The sequence below is a fragment of the Leopardus geoffroyi genome, chromosome B3 (assembly GCF_018350155.1).
Source record: "Leopardus geoffroyi isolate Oge1 chromosome B3, O.geoffroyi_Oge1_pat1.0, whole genome shotgun sequence".
NCBI classification, from domain to species: domain Eukaryota; kingdom Metazoa; phylum Chordata; class Mammalia; order Carnivora; family Felidae; genus Leopardus; species Leopardus geoffroyi.
In genome coordinates this window covers 32,906,774-32,922,827 of record NC_059337.1, presented here as the reverse complement: position 1 = coordinate 32,922,827, position 16,054 = coordinate 32,906,774, and the positions used below count along the sequence as shown (strand labels likewise).

General features: G+C 38.5%; 1 protein-coding gene across 9 annotated transcripts in view; it reads left to right on the top strand.

The window, feature by feature from the left end:
- NEO1 (neogenin 1) overlaps positions 1-16,054 on the top strand; it is a 236,168-nt gene that overhangs the window by 161,232 nt on the left and 58,882 nt on the right. For 5 of the 9 annotated variants that reach the window (XM_045449148.1, XM_045449151.1, XM_045449146.1 and 2 more), the window contains exon 8: positions 12,369-12,588. In XM_045449148.1, the coding sequence (XP_045305104.1) occupies positions 12,369-12,588 (220 nt within the window). The remainder of the gene's footprint in view (positions 1-12,368; positions 12,589-16,054) is intronic. The other 4 variants (XM_045449150.1, XM_045449149.1, XM_045449152.1 and 1 more) reach the window with 1 other exon arrangement.

Below are 16,054 nucleotides of genomic sequence, written 5' to 3'. Positions count from 1 at the left end.
TAAACCCCGTGTTTCCAGGGGTGAGGTGAAGGTTGCATAGCTCCTAATTCCTTTGTGCCCCATGTCATCCCTGTCTCCTGAAGTGCTGCCAGCGCCTCAAGGCCAGTTTGTTGGGAGTCTCATCAGTCTGTCCCTCTAGGAGTACCTGGTTCAACTCTGCTCCGTCAATTAATCTGTCCGCTTTCTCTTTGCATATGTTTTGGGGTGGGATTACAGCTACCTCTTTTGCTCAAAATAGAGTTTGTGTTCGTGTTTCTTGTCCTGTTTGTTGTTTGAAGGTATTTATAAAGTGGTGGACCCAGAGGTATATTTGGCCCTCTGTCCTAAAACTGAGGCCAAAGTAGATTTTCAGAAGATTATTTGGCATCGCCTCTGAAGCATTCAAATACACAAACCTTTGGCATTTCATTTCTAAGAATCCATCTTACAGAAATATTTGCACATGTGCACAAAGATACACAGATAGGAAAGTTTTCAAAAACATCATCCACAACAGCCAAAATAAATAATGGAATCAGCCTAAATGTAAGTAATAATAAGGAAATTATTAAATTAATGGTGATGTTTGTGTTATAGAACAGTGGGCAGCAGTTGGGAATAATGAGGTTTGTTTTTATATACTGACATGAGACGTTCTTAAACACATATTATACCATACAGCAGTTTGCAGAGCAGCATTTTTGGTAGCATTTTATTCTCATATTTTTATGTATATACAAGTGTATAATTGAAAGGGAAAATATTTGGAAGAATATGAACCAAACCTTTAACAGTGGTATTTTGGAGATGATGAAAAGTGGAACTTTAATCTTTTGGCTTTGTATACTTCTGTATTGTATATATTACTTTTATAACAAGCTTATTACATTTTTATTTTTATTTTTATTTTTTTTAATTTTTTTAAATGTTTATTTTTGACACAGAGAGACTGAGCATGAGTGGGGGAGGGGCAGAGAGAGAGAGAGGGAGACACAGAATCCAAAGCAGGCTCCAGGCTCTGAGCTCTCAGCACAGAGCCTGACGCAGGGCTCAAACTCACAGACTGCGAGATCATGACCTGAACTGAAGTCGGATGCTCAACCGACTGAGCCACCCAGGTGCCCCAACAGTTTGATTTTTAAATAAAAATATGAAATAGACTGCCTAAAGAAGTAGTTGAACAATGATTAGATTTCAAACAGAGGCTCTTTGAAAGAACTGTCTGCTAGATACTATCTCAGGTATTATTAAAGATTGCCCAAACTGGATTATGGTTTGGGGAAAAGAGATTTCACGATCATATAAGAATGGGAAAGTCTAGGTTAACACACCATATTCTCCTGTAGAATTTCTGGGAGTCTTTAACATACTAAAAAGGATGATACATCTGCACAGTCTCACAAATATGATCGTTCTCCTCTTTTATGGTATATTTGTTAACATCTCCCAAAAGAAATGCTTTGTAGAACTGCACTTTTGTTGACATTGCTATTATGTTTAGAGCAATAAGCACCATGTTAATCTGGCTCTGTTTTGAACAATGAATTTTGAATAATACTGCTGTGAACGTTCCTGGGAAATACCAATTTAGTAAATTCCTTTATGCAAGGAAATGAAGGGCTTGAAAGATAGAAATTTTTCCCTAGATGCCTTCAAAACCTTCTGAACTCCTTCAAAAGGTAAGAAAGGAAGGTTATGAAAAGGGAACAAAATTTGGGGGCACCTGGGTGGCTCAGTTGGTTAAGCGTCTGACTTTGGCTCAAGTCATGATCTCATGGTTCGTGAGTTCAAGCCCCACATCAGGCTCTGTGCTGACAGCTCAGAGTCTCGAGCCTGCTTCAGATTCTGTGTCTTTCTCCCTCTCTGCCTCTCCCCCACTCATGCTCTCACTCTCTCTCTCTCTATTAAAAAAAAATTTTTTTAAAGGGAACAAAATTTGGATTTCAAAAGAAAACTTAAATGTGCCTATTCACAGCTCACTTGGCTGGTATGAGTGGGTATCAAATCAGGATAATTGGTTCCACTTAACTGAGGGCAGCATGCCCAGCACAGAATTTAATGATCTCTACTTAGAAACTATTTTCAGTGCATAGATGTATTGGTTAAACTCATAATTACAAACTAAAAGTGACACATCATCCATCACAAATCTAATGTATCGTTAAAACTGGATCCAGCAACCACAGTGTAGCTGGATTTTGAAAATGATTTCTCAGAAAAATGAGAATATCTCTGATGATTTTCTCAGGTAGCATACTACATCAGGAGGAATAGAATCCTTCAGGGTCTCGCACAGATCCCTTCAGAGCCTGTGGAGTGGTTAGGTTTCAGCGAAAGCGCCAGTGTGAAGCTGCTGCCAGGAGTTTGAGCAGCAGGTCAAAGCTAACAGCTTTTTTTGATGTTCACATTTTGAAAGTTTGATACCTTTTCTCAAACATATTTCCCAGTTGCCTTTCACTTGCGTCAGATTTACATGGTGTTTATTGCTCTAAATAGAGTAGCAGTGTGAACATAGGTGCAGAAGCTGAACAGCCCATTCTTGTTCAGTAACCAAGCAAACCTAGAGCACGGTATGTAGGACCTTGACCCTTGTACTGAGGCATTGCACTTCATTCTGTAGATAGTTTTGGGGAGAGATGTGACAAGATCTTTTACTTTCGGGGGTGAACTTTGGTGGCAGATGGGAAAGGAAGCAGCATAACTCCTAATACAATCAGACTTCTTTATTTAAAGAAAGATTTCACTTGTGTTTTAGGACCCTTGATGACTAATTGGCGTTTGTAAAATCTTTGAGTAATTTCTGGACATTTTATTTTTTTGTGTGAAGGCTTCAGATAGGTTGGTTTTAAGCTCTGATATTTTGAGCAACAGAAATGCCCTGGGATTCTGTCACTATTACTATTGTAACTGTCTATTTTAACTATACACTAGAAAAAAGTATGTTTAATACTTCCAAATGGCCAGGTTAAGCCATTTCATTCTTTTTAGTGATTTTATTGTAGTATGATTTACATACAATAAAATTCATGCATTGTAAGTTTACACTTTAGTAATTTTTAGTGAATTTATAGAGTTGTGTAGCCATCATCACAATATAGACACAAAACATTTCCATCCCCCAAATCACTTAACATCTGTTTGCAGTCAATACCTGCTCTTGTCCCCAGCTACAGATAATCAGTTATTTGCTTTCTGTTACTATAAAAGCGCCTTTTGTAGTTCTTTTACATAGAAATGGAATCATGTAATATATAGTCTTTTACAAGCGGTTTTTTTCATTTAGGGTAATACTTTTGAAATCATCCATATTGTGGCATACATCAGTATTTTGTATCTTTTTATTGCTGAATAATATCTTTTATAGAGATATACCTCATTGTCTTTACCTATGTATCAGTGGTTGGAGACTTGGATTGTTCCTAGTTCTTGTGTATTCTGAATAATGATACTCTGAACATTCATGTATAAATCTTTGTGGGGATATTTGTTTTCATTTCTCTTGGGTAATAGATTCTAGGAGTAGAATTTCTGGGTCATATGCTAACTCTGTGTTTAACTTTTTAAGAAACTAAAACTCTCTACAGGTGACATCATCTTGTATATAGAAAATCATAAGGAGTGCACAAATAAACTATTAGAACTAATAAATGAATTCAGCAAGAGTCAATATCTGTACGCAGAAATCATTTGTATTTCTGTATACTTGACAGTGGACAATCTGAGATTAAAATTAAAATAATTTCATTTAAAAAATAATAATACTTAGTAAATTAACAAAAGAAGTGTAAAACTTATGGCCTGAAAACCATGAAACATTTTTGAAAGAAATTAAAGATATAAATAATAAACGGAGACAGTTCGTATTCATCAGTTGGAAGACTTAAAGCATTCCCGCCAACCATGTATGAGAATTCCAGTTATTCGTGCCCTCACAACTTTTGTTGTACGATACTTAGTTACCCTTTTTGATGATACACATTCTGGTGAGTGTGTCGTTGTGTTTTAATGTACATTTCCTTAATGACTAATGGTGTTTGCACATTTTCGTGTGTTTATTAGCAGTTCTTATGTTTTCTTTGGTGAAATGTCTAAGTCTTTCACCTACTTTTAAATTGGGTTATTTGTTGTTGTTATTGATTTATAAGAGTTCATTTTATATTCTGGTCCTTGGTATGTGTTCTGACTTGTATGTTCAAGTCCTTTATCAGATGCATGATTTGGAAATAATTCCTGCCAGGCTGTGGCTTTACTTGTCATTTACTTAGTTGTGTTTTTCTTAAAGTGAAGAAGTTTTTTATTTTTAATAGAATGCAATTATCAATTTTTTTCTTTCATGTCTTGTGCTTTTGTTGTCATATCTAAGAACACTTTTCTAACCCAAGTCACGAAGACTTCTTCCTGTATTTTCTTCCAGAAGTTTTCATTCTTCCATTAAGTCTACGAGGCATTTTGATTCATTTTTGTATGTGGCATTAAGTAAGGATCTAATTTCATTACTCTGCATATGGATATATAGTTGTACTAACACCAGTTGTTGAAAGACTTTTTTCCCACATTAAAATTTTTTGACACCTTGGCCAAAAATCAGTGGACCACAAACTTAGGGGTTTATTTGTGGACTCTCAGTTCTCTTCCATTGATTTATATGCCTACTAATATGCCAATACCAGACTGTCTTGATTCCTGGAGCTGTATTGTAAGTTTTGAAATGGAGTAATACAAGTTCTCCAGCCCTTTTTTCTTTTTCAGAATTGATTTGGCGATTCTAGGCCTTTTGTCTTTTCTGTTACATTTTAGGAGCAGCTTGTCTTAACAATGTTGTCCTCTAACCCATGAGCATTTATTTATTTAGATTTTCTTTTCATTTAGATACTTTTGTTTTAGTTAGATGTTGTTTAATTTCTCTCAGCAATGGGTTGTAGTTTTGAGGATATAAATCTTACACTTCTTTTGTTAAGTTTATTTCTAAGTATTTTGTTCCTTTTTTGATGCTATCATGAGTGAAGTTGTTTTCTTAATTCCATTTTTGGGTTGTTTATTCCTAGTTTATAGAAATAGAGTTGGTTTTTGTATATTGACTTTGTGTTCTGTGACCTTGCTAAACTTGTTAATTCTAGAAGGGTTTTGTTTTGTTCTGTTTTTTTGGGGGGGGGGGGGCGGCGCAAATGAGCAAGGGGCAGAGAGAGAGAGAATCCTAAGAGGGGCAGAGAGAAACAGAGACAGAAGCATTGCTCACCTGAAGTGGGGTTCACCCAAAACGGGGCTCATCCGAAGCAGGGCTCACCCATAGTGGAGCTCGAGGTCACCTGATATGGGACTCAGACTCACCAACTGTGAGATCATGACCTGAGCTGAAGTCAGTTGCTTAATGACTGAACCACCCAGGCACCCTTTATTTACTTTTTCTCTTTTTCCCACCTTCCTGCACTGGCTAGAACTTTCAGTACCTGCTTAATATAAGAAATGAGAGCTGACATGTATCCAACCTTAAGGGAAAAGCATTTACTTTTTAACCGTTTCATATAATTTCACTGTAGATTTTTCAGGATGAGGAACTTCTGTTCTTTGTTGAGAGTTTTTATCATGAATAGGTAGGTGTTTGATTTTGTCAGATTGCTTTTTCTGCGTTTATTAAGGTGATCATATATTCTTTTTTGTCTCAATATGGCGTATTACATTGATTTTTGGATATTAAACTAGTCTGAATTCCTGTGATAAATCCTACTTGGTCATGATGTATAATCCTTTTAAAATGCTACTAACTACGGTTTGCTAGTGTTTCATTAAGGGCTATTGTATCTGTGATCATGAGGGGTATTGATCCCTAGTTTCTTTTCCTTTGGCTTTGATATTAGAGTAATATCGGCCTCACAGAATGAGCTAGAGGTGTTTCTCTTCTGTTTTCTGAAAAAATTACGAAGGATTAGTTTTATTTCTTGTTTTAAATATAGCATTTACCGGTGAAGGCATCTGGGCTTGGACTTGTCTGCGTGGGAAGATTTTTAATTACTAGCTAAATGTCTTCATCTGTTTTATTTCTACCTAGATTTTGTGTTTCTTCATGAGTAGGTTTGGTAATTTTTGTTTTTCCAGGAATTGTTCTGTTTCCTGTGAGTTATCTGATTTATTGACATAAATTTGTTCATAATTTTACCTTATAACTTACCAATCTATAGGGTTGGTAGTATTGTCTCTTCTTTGATTTTTGAATCAGGCAGTTTATGTCTTCTATTAATTTCTTAGTCTTGTGTCTTTTTTTTTAAAGAACTTGGCTAAAATATTATTCAATTTAATTTTTCCCAGCTTTATTGAGGTATGACTGACAAATGATAATATATTTAAAGTGTCCAACATGATGATTTGATACATGTATACATTGTGAAAGGATTCCCACAATTAAGTTAACAAGTTAATTAATACACCTGTCACCATACATGGTTACTTTGTGTGTATGTGTGAGAGAATGCTTAAGATCTGCACTCTTCACTAAGTAGGAGATTAGGTAATTTATGGGAGACTTCTCTTCTGGTAAAAGTATTTAAATTTCCCTTTAAACATTGCTTTAGCTGCATCCCATAATTTTTAATTTTTTGCTTTTATTATCATTCAGTTAAAAATATTATTTAACTTTTTTGTGTGATTTCTTCTTTGACCCTTGGGTTACTTAGAAGTGGGTTGTTTGAGGGGCGCCTGGGTGGCTTAGTCGGTTAAGCGTCCGACTTCAGCTCAGGTCTTGATCTCACAGTCTGTGAGTTCAAGCCCCGCGTTGGTCTCTGTGCTGACAGCTCAGAGCCTGGAGCCTGCTTCAGATTCTGTGTCTCCCTCTCTCTCTGACCCTCTCCCGTTCATGCTCTGTCTCTCTCTGTCTCAAAAATAAATAAACATTAAAAAAAAAAAGTGGGTTGTTTGATTTCCAAAAATTTGGGGTTTCCCCATATTTATTTGGATTCATGTGTTTGGGGGCTCTACTGTTAGATGTAAATGTATTTATAATTGATATGTTCAAAGAGGTATATAATTCAATGATAATGGTTAGAGATTTTAATAGTCTACTCTCAAAAACTGATTAAAACAATCAGAAAAAGCTAAGAGTATAGAAGATTCAAACATCCCTATCAGCCACTTTGACCTGATATTACAGAATCTTTGCACAACAACTACATAAAACATAAAACAAGTCTCAAGAAATTTTAAAAGACTGTAACCATACGAAGTGTGTCTCTGACCACATCAGAATTAAATAAGATATCCACAGTACACCTGTTCTTTGTCTGGGGCTTGCTATAGAAGCCTCAGAGGTGCCTCAGGGCACCTGGGTGGCTCAGTCGGTTGAGTGTCTGATTTTGGCTTAGGTCATGATCTCATGGTTCACGAGTTCAAGCCCCACATCGGGCTCTCTGCTGTCAGCGCAGAGCCCGCTTTGGATCTTCTGCCCCCATCTCTCTCTGCCCCTCTCATAAAATAAAATAAAATCAAGAAGTTGTAAATCCCTCAAGCTCAGGGTTCTTCTCCTGTTACAACCTGCTGCAGGTGTAGGCATCCATCCTGGGCCTTTAAAACATTGCCTTTGTGGCACTTGAGGGGCATGGAGAACTGATGAAAACAAACAAGAAGCTCTGACCATTGCCATTGCCCTGAGTAATGAAGTTCTTTGTCTCTGATGTGAGGCTTGTGTTTTTGCCTGTGCCCATGAAACAGTAATAGGCTGTCTTGTTAGCTTAAAAGTAAGGTAAATCTCCGACACTGTATAGTTCCTGACAGTTTCCTTTAGTTCTTTGAACATATTTTTAACAGCTCCTCTGAAGTCTTTGTTAAATCTAATATCTAAGGACCCCGAGACCTTTTTATTGACTGCATTTTTTTACATTAGCCTCTGAGTGTAAGTCACACTTTGTTTCTTTGCATGTCTCTTCATTTTTTGTTGAATATTTGATATTTTGGATAGCATATTGTAGCAACTATGGGTTCTGAGTCCTCTTCCTCCCCCACTCCCGTTTCCCAAGCTGTTCTTGTTTCCTTAGTGTAGTTAGCTTGCCTGGACTAAATCTGTGACATCCATCTTCCCCACACTGTGTGACCGCTGATGTTTCTGCTCAGCTTTTGTTCTTTATTGTTTTGTTTTTATTTTTAAGCCTGGATTTCTAGGGTAACCCTTGTGTCTGTATGGATTAGCATTTATCCAAATATCAGTCAGAAGTTGTGCTCAAATAACCTCAAGCCAGTAAGCCTTCCACTCTTAGCTGATGGATCTGTGTGTGGTTTGGGCAATGCATTCAAAGTTCAGGTCATTTTTTAGCCGGCCTCAGCTTTTGCTTTCTGCAGGGCTCTCTCACTTGTGCTCTGAATACACACATAGGTTCCGCTGGCTGGGGATATGTAGGTCATCTGGACCTCTTCTTGGCTCTGCTGCATATACGCATGGCTTTCAGTCTTCCTGGATTATGTGGAGAACTTCTCAAGCCTTCTTACTGTTTTTTACCTCACCAAACTCCCTGTTAAATCCAGCCTATCATCTGCTGTTTGCCCCCAAATCATAGTCTCAGGCTAGCAGAGACACTGGCCCTTCCTTTTCACTTGCCACCAACATTGCCACTTTAGCTGGCAGTGCTCCACATCGAGTGTGCCCCTCTGATGGCAGCAGCAGGGCCACTAGCTTCTGGGGCCTGCTGTACCCTGGTTGAACAACTACTCCCACAGAGCTGGAGAGCTTGGAACAGACCCAGGCAAGAATGGCACACACAGACTCACTGATTTTACCTGAACTGTGGTAATTTTTATGAATAAATCCTTCTTGGTTTGTTGTATGCCTTTGGCCAGTTTCCAGTTTTTGACAATTTTGTCCAGCTTTATAGCTTGCTTTTGGGAAAGAGCATTTGTTGACATCCTCAAACCATCATGCTAGAAGTCTAAAGTCCCAATCTGTATCGTTCTGCCATTGATCCTGGTGTATCTTTTTTTTTTTTTTTTTTTTTTTTTTTTTTAATTTTTTTTTTTCAACGTTTATTTATTTTTGGGACAGAGAGAGACAGAGCATGAACAGGGGAGGGGCAGAGAGAGAGGGAGACACAGAATCGGAAACAGGCTCCAGGCTCTGAGCCATCAGCCCAGAGCCCGACGCGGGGCTCGAACTCACGGACCGCGAGATCGTGACCTGGCTGAAGTCGGACGCTTAACCGACTGCGCCACCCAGGCGCCCCGATCCTGGTGTATCTTAACTGCCTATTTGATTCTCTGAGATCACGTAAGACCCTTTCCCTTACCTGCCCAGCTAGATCATGGAACGGCAGCAAAAGAACCAACTTGGGGAAAGTGGGTATAAAACACTAGGACCACAGTGGACGTGGATTTTTCCCATAGTTAACTAGGAATCATTTACAATGATCTGCCATTATTTACACTTTGATTCTGTGTATAACTGGTAAAATACATTTGCAAAGCAAATGTTTACATAGCATCATGATATTTGTATATACTTTGTAGCAGCTACAAAGATTAAAATATTTGTGTGTGTGATGAGCTTCTAGAAACACTGGTCCCCATTGCACTAACATTCTCCCTGATTTTTTTCCACTTATTCAATAAATACACATTTATTGATTATCTAAGGTATACACATGCACAACGAGTGATGCCAAGAGGAAACAGATATGGATTTCATCCTCAAGGAGCTTACAGATGAGCGTGATTCATCATGAACATGAAAAATATAAGTGGGAAGTGCTGGATGCCATTCAAAACGTACAAATGGGCTAGAGTTCCATGGGCTAGAGTTCCATGGGCTAATTGAAATGTCCGTGTCTGACCAGTTCTTAGTTATCACCCATCACTTGTAGCACCTGGTCTTCCTGCTTACATTCTCCTCCTGGTTGCCTTTATATTTAGATTTTTCTGTGAGTGAAAACATGCACCTAGTGCTTCCACATACACTTTTCTTATGGATGATATTCGTGTGGTTCATACCAGCCTGGGACATGAGTGGGGAGCGTTTCCAGTTACAGACAAGGAAACTGAGATCAGAGAGACTGTGTGACTTGCCCAACTTCACGTTATTAGGACGTGACAGAGTCAAGTTTTGAATAGAAGGTCTTCGTACTTGAAATCCTGGGCTTTTTCCAGTATGCTGTACTGCCTCTCACAGTACAAATTTCCTCTCCTCTCCAACCAGCAGATAGTTGGGAAAAACTTAGCTTAGTGGGTCAGGTCAGACTTGGAAGCAGTTTTTACTTAAGTGTATTTCTGAATAGACACAGAAATGAAGCAACAAAGCAAGACTATTCAGGCTACTCTTCAAATCATTTCCCTCTAAGGGTTTTTAGTGACTTAATTTTACATAGTCAGAGATTCAACATCTCCAGTTGCTTCTTACACGTTTCTCTGGCACGTGTGGGACCATTACTTTGGACACAGCATGTTCATCATTTGCCATCTCTCCCTCAGTCTCTAGTCTCTTTTAATGCTGTCATTCTCTGTGAATGACACCCCCAACCACCCATTCTCCCAAGCCTGGTTTCTCCAGGAACCTGGAGTCCTTGACTCCTTTCTTATCTTCACCCCAACATCTAATCCTGTCATTCTCATCCTACCTCATAGGGTTGTTGTGTGAATAAACTGGCACAGCATGTGAAAAAGAACTGTGAAAGCTGTGAAGGAGAGGTATTTCTTTTCTCTGAGGAAGCGCATCTATTCAAGTATCAGGGATAAGAATGAGGCCTTAGAGGCCATTCAGACGTAACGGTCTTACAATATTGACACTTGTGTCAGTGAAATGTGGACTTGTATCTTCTGTGACTGTGGCTGTGACTTCATGGTCTTACATGCTGACAGCACTCTGTTCTCTCCAAAGTACTTTCTCAGAAGGAGAGGAAAAGAGAGAGTAAGTGACATGCACAAGATGGTAAAATTAGTAAGAGGTCCAGCAGGAGTAGAGCTCCTATTGGCTAAATGCAGAGGCCTCTTAAACTAGAAATCAAAGTTGATTTTTTTACACTCCATCACTTACCATCTGTGACTTAGGATGAGTGGTTTAGCCCTCTTAACTGTCAGCCTCTACATAGAAGACAGAAATAAAATTTTTCATAGAATTGTTGTAAGGATTCAATGAGTACATGAGCCAGAGTGCCATGTAGAAATGATAGCTGTTGGATGACTTTCACCCTGCCCCACCTGAAGAGCGACGTTAGGTTGGTCTTCCTCTGTACTTTCCCTTAGAGAACTCATTCTACCTGGTGTATTTATTTGACTGCTTCACTTTAGATTCTCTGCAGTTCACAGATCTTTCCTGGAGATTGTTGACTTAACATTTCATTGAAAACCAGCTTCAGGAGTTTTCGTGTTTTCCTCTCTGCCCTTTTTCTCCTAATTTTCCCATTAAGGTTTTGACAGAATTCTGATGAACTCCTTTAGTTGAAAATTGTGAAATTATCCTTATACTTTCTGGCCCCAAGATGAAGGAGATTTTAAGTTCACTATTAGGAAAATCAGAAGTGTCCAGCAACAGAATGGACTGCCTCAGCGAGTAATAAAGTTACCCATGACTACAAATATATGAGGCTCTTGACAAGCAGAGCTTTGACTTGCCTTCACTTCATCTGTCCCACCCAGTTCCTGAGTTCTGCAAGCCACAGAAATATATATTGCAGAGAGGGCTGTAACAAACAGATGAGCTACCTAAGTGTTGTATTTTTATGGTTTTGGAATTTTTGATTCATGTTTTTATACTATTGTAGTTAAGTGAATTGATGAAGATAGCAGATGAAATATTTGTGAAGTGAGGAAAGTTGTCGAACTTCCCTGGGGATTGCCAGATTACAGAGAGCAGAGTTTAATGTTAGTCTGAAGTTAAAGAGGTGGCTCTTGAATCTCCTGCAGAGCCGAAGACCCACAGCTGTGCCTTAAGGCTGACGGTAGCCTGGGCCTATGCTGAGAGTACCTACACTCCTCCATACTGCACATGTTATTCCATATTTGATAAAGTAGCTAAAAATACTGAGGTTTTATCAGTAGATGAGACTTTTATGTGAAAGGTTTGACAGGTGATGCATGCTGTTTTCAGGATTAAAAAAAAATTACTTGGTCACTGCTGTGTCCTTCTGTGAGATGTTTTATTCTCAGCTGTCACCTTCCCTGTCCCTTACCCACAACCATTATAGTGACCAAAAAGTCTGTTTGCTCTACAGTGATGTGTCTTGAATAGTGCCCATTAGTTTTCAGTAGTTACCCCTGGCCTGCATGTTAGCCTTCAGTTTAATGGCCTTTTTTATGTTCATTCATTTTATTTTATTTCCCATCGTGGTTTTGTTTATTTCTTTTTTGTTTTTTGTTTTTCTGTTCTCTTTTTTAAAACCGTCGTGGTTTGCCCTTCATATTCCCCAATGTTTGCACATGACAAGATGTTGCCATCCCAACATTACCTCCCACTTCACTGACCAGTGCCACTACTGACCATCTAGCACCAGCCACAACGGGACCACTGCCTTCAGCTCCTCGGGATGTCGTGGCCTCGCTGGTCTCTACCCGCTTCATCAAATTGACATGGCGGACACCTGCATCAGATCCTCACGGGGACAACCTTACCTATTCTGTCTTCTACACCAAGGAAGGGATTGTTAGGTAAGTGTCTGTATGTCTGGCGCCGGTGGTTGCATCTTGGTCTACCCCAGGCCAGTCATGCTCACCCTGGCTCTTTGTTGTGCAGAATCTGTACCAATTTTCAGTCCAGAAAATATGACCACCAAGATGCATATTTCCCAATTTTAGGTCATTAAAACTTATCCCAAACAGACTCAAGTCCTGGTATTCTTTCCTGCCTCCCTGGAATGACTTGGGGAGAAGGTAGATAGAGCTTTTTAGGTAGAAGTATTAAAATGTAATGAGGGCTGTTCTTTTTTCATAAGATTCAGTCAGCACAGCCTATAGGATGTGGCTTACTTAGAACATTCAGATTCTAGAAATTAAGGTAGACTTAATTTACGGAAGTAATCATAAATGAGTATTTGCCTGCACCCTTATGTGGATGTGGACTGCCCAGCTCTAGGGGGTCTCCTTGATGATACAAGAGTAATTAGTAGCTAATTTTCCTAAAAAACAGCACTTCCATTAAATTTCTCTCCATCTCCACCTCTTTTAGGAGCTCATGTTGCTTCTCCATTGCTTATGGGAGATTTTCCAGAATCCCCAGGCCACTTTACCCATAGTCCAGCTTTATTTTATCTGTCCAGCCTTACTTGCCTCACCTCACAGTTTAATTCACTTTCTAATGAAACCAGTCCAATTCCTATCACTACACTGCCTTTCTTCAAGTGTGTTCTCTTCTATCACTTCCCCCTTTCCCAACTGAAGCTGAAGTTAGTGAATCCTTTGTGGCCCAGATTAAGCCCCATGAAGTCCTCATGCATTTTTCTCCACTTTTTTGCACAGTCTTTCTCTTATAGGCATTTCTGCCACTAATATTGCACTTAATTATGATAACATAGGATCTTATACCGCCATAAATTGTTACTCTTCTATTTTATGTATATTTGTGTTGTTTTCCCAACCAAATTATAAAAACTTTCGGAAGAACCAAGCCGCATGCTGTGTATTCTTAGCATTGTCCAGTAGATTTCTTTATTCATATCAAAATAAGAAAGCTGAAATCACTGTTTGGGCTAGGGCCCTCACAGATGAAATAAAGCTTGTGTTCTATCAGGGTGCTTACATCTGGTACATATTGTATTTAACAACTAGACTATCAAGTTCCACAAATACAGGAACCTTAATCATAATCCCTTGATTTAATACTTTTGAGAAGTCCGAGTGGCCTAATTTGAGCCAGTTGGAGATAGATAGAGCTTTGAGATAGATGGAGCTTCTGCTAGAATGATGTTTATCTGAACACTGTACCAGATGTTTTGGGCATTGCAAAGATAAAGAAACATGGTTCTAGACACAAAAAGGCAAGACATTACTACCGAATGGCTTGTGTTAGAATGCCTCCAATGGTCTTTCACATCTCCTTGCTAATTTCATAATATTTCACAAAAGAAAAAACCATTTAGTAATTCCTCAGAATAACAAACTTCTTTCCATTGTAGGTCCTTTGTCTGCTGTTCCTTCTACCAGAAATGCATTTCCCTCACAAACAACTGTTTCTGGCTTCTTACCAATCATCTTCAGATGACACCTCCATAGGCCTTCGTGAATACTCACCTGGCTTAGCCCCCCTCCAGCCCTATCACACAGTGATGTTCTGGGGCCAGCTTGTTTCCAAGCCTGTTGTTAAATTTTCAGGAAATTTTGTAAACCCATGGCAACTTGGTAGCTCAAAATGGGGTTTGGCATGAGTATTTACTGAGACAAGTGCTACAAACCAGAGCTGGTTATTAAACGTTGACCACAACACCACTGCTGTCACATCATCCTATTTTGTCTTTCTGCTTTTGTTTCCAGAACACGGAACACTCTGAAATTTTCTCTCTTTATTAACCAATTTCTGTCTGTCTTATCAATAGAATATCACCAGCATCTGGAACAGGGCCTGGCATATAATAGCAGTAAATAAATACTTGTCCAGGGAATAAATTCATTTCAGTCAATGGAGAGGTAACAGCTTATTCAAGAAGTCATGTTGAGATAATTGACTCCATTTGGTGGAAAGAATGGAAGTTCTACAGCTCTGTCTTATATCATGTATGACAATAAATTATAGATAGATGAAGAGATTTTAAAGCTTATAAATGTATTAGAAGAAAATACAACTGCTTTATCATTTGAGTGTGAAAGGCCTTTTAAAGGAAGACAGGAAATCCAGAAGCCACAACAGGAGAGATATACAAAGCTTATTATACAACAATGTAAAATTCCATGTGATAAAACATCATAAACAAAATCAAACCATCAAGTGATGAGCTGGGGAAAAATTGGTAACAGTTATAAGAAAATAATATTGCCATCCAGTCTATATAAAGAGCTCCTATAAGTCATAACTAAAAGATACTCCGAGAGGCAAATGCTACAAGTGGATGATTAACAGAAGTTAATGAAAGCCTGTTAAAGTTAAAAAAGGTTTTGCCATCACTTGTGGTCTTGGAGATACAATGTAATAATACAAAAAGTGAAACCATTTTTCACTTACAAAGTTGGCAAAGATTTTAAATTGATAATATCTAGTGTTAAGCAAGTTAAATGCTGGGAAGAAATCCACTCTAGGCTTTTGGTGGCAATGTAAGAGTAGCCTTTGGAGAAAGTGGTTTGGCAGAATTATTTTTTTTAATCTCTTTAATGCATATACCTGTCAGCCCAACAGTTACACTTCTGGGTGTTCTATAGATAACTGGTATGCATAGGGCACTCATAAAAATGTTTATTGTAGCATTGTTTGTAAGAATGAAAAGAGGAATGAAAGTAAATGCCCATTCATGGAGAAATGAGCACATAATTAATATATGTGTATCCACATGAAATGTGATATAGGAATTTTTAAATGATGTGTCTATATATTTTGATGTGTATGTAAATGCTTAGAACAGTGATTCTCAAACAGGCAGTTTGCCCATCCCTTGGGAGACATTCGCCAATGTCTGGTGACATTTTTGGTTATTACAACTGAGATGAGGGAGGATGCTTACTGATGTCCAATGAGTAGAAGCCACAGATGCTGATAAACGTCCTGCAATGTGCAGGACAGTCCCTTACAACAAAGAATTATCTTGCCCAGCAGCTCGCTAGTGCCAAGATTGAGAAAAGCTGACATGGAGAGATCTGGTAAGATACAGGTCAGTCCATGCCACGGTTAGGTGTCAGGGAAGGACATGCTTTGAGGAGAGAGAAAAACTGGGACTTTCAGATTTTTTTTTTAACTATATATACTTTTGTTTTTAATGAGAATCTGTCACTTCAATTTAAAATTAAATTGTCAGGCAGGAAGACAAGGCAAGTATATATAAAGGAAGAAGAGATGCAAGGAGGATCCAACTTAATGTGTCTGGTGTTTGAAGGATGGGAAAGTAAGAAAGCTGGCTTAAGTGGCCCAGAGTTTTGGTAGGAATTAGTAAGAGATTATAATAAAGTGGAGGCTTGGAGCCAGATGTCATAATGC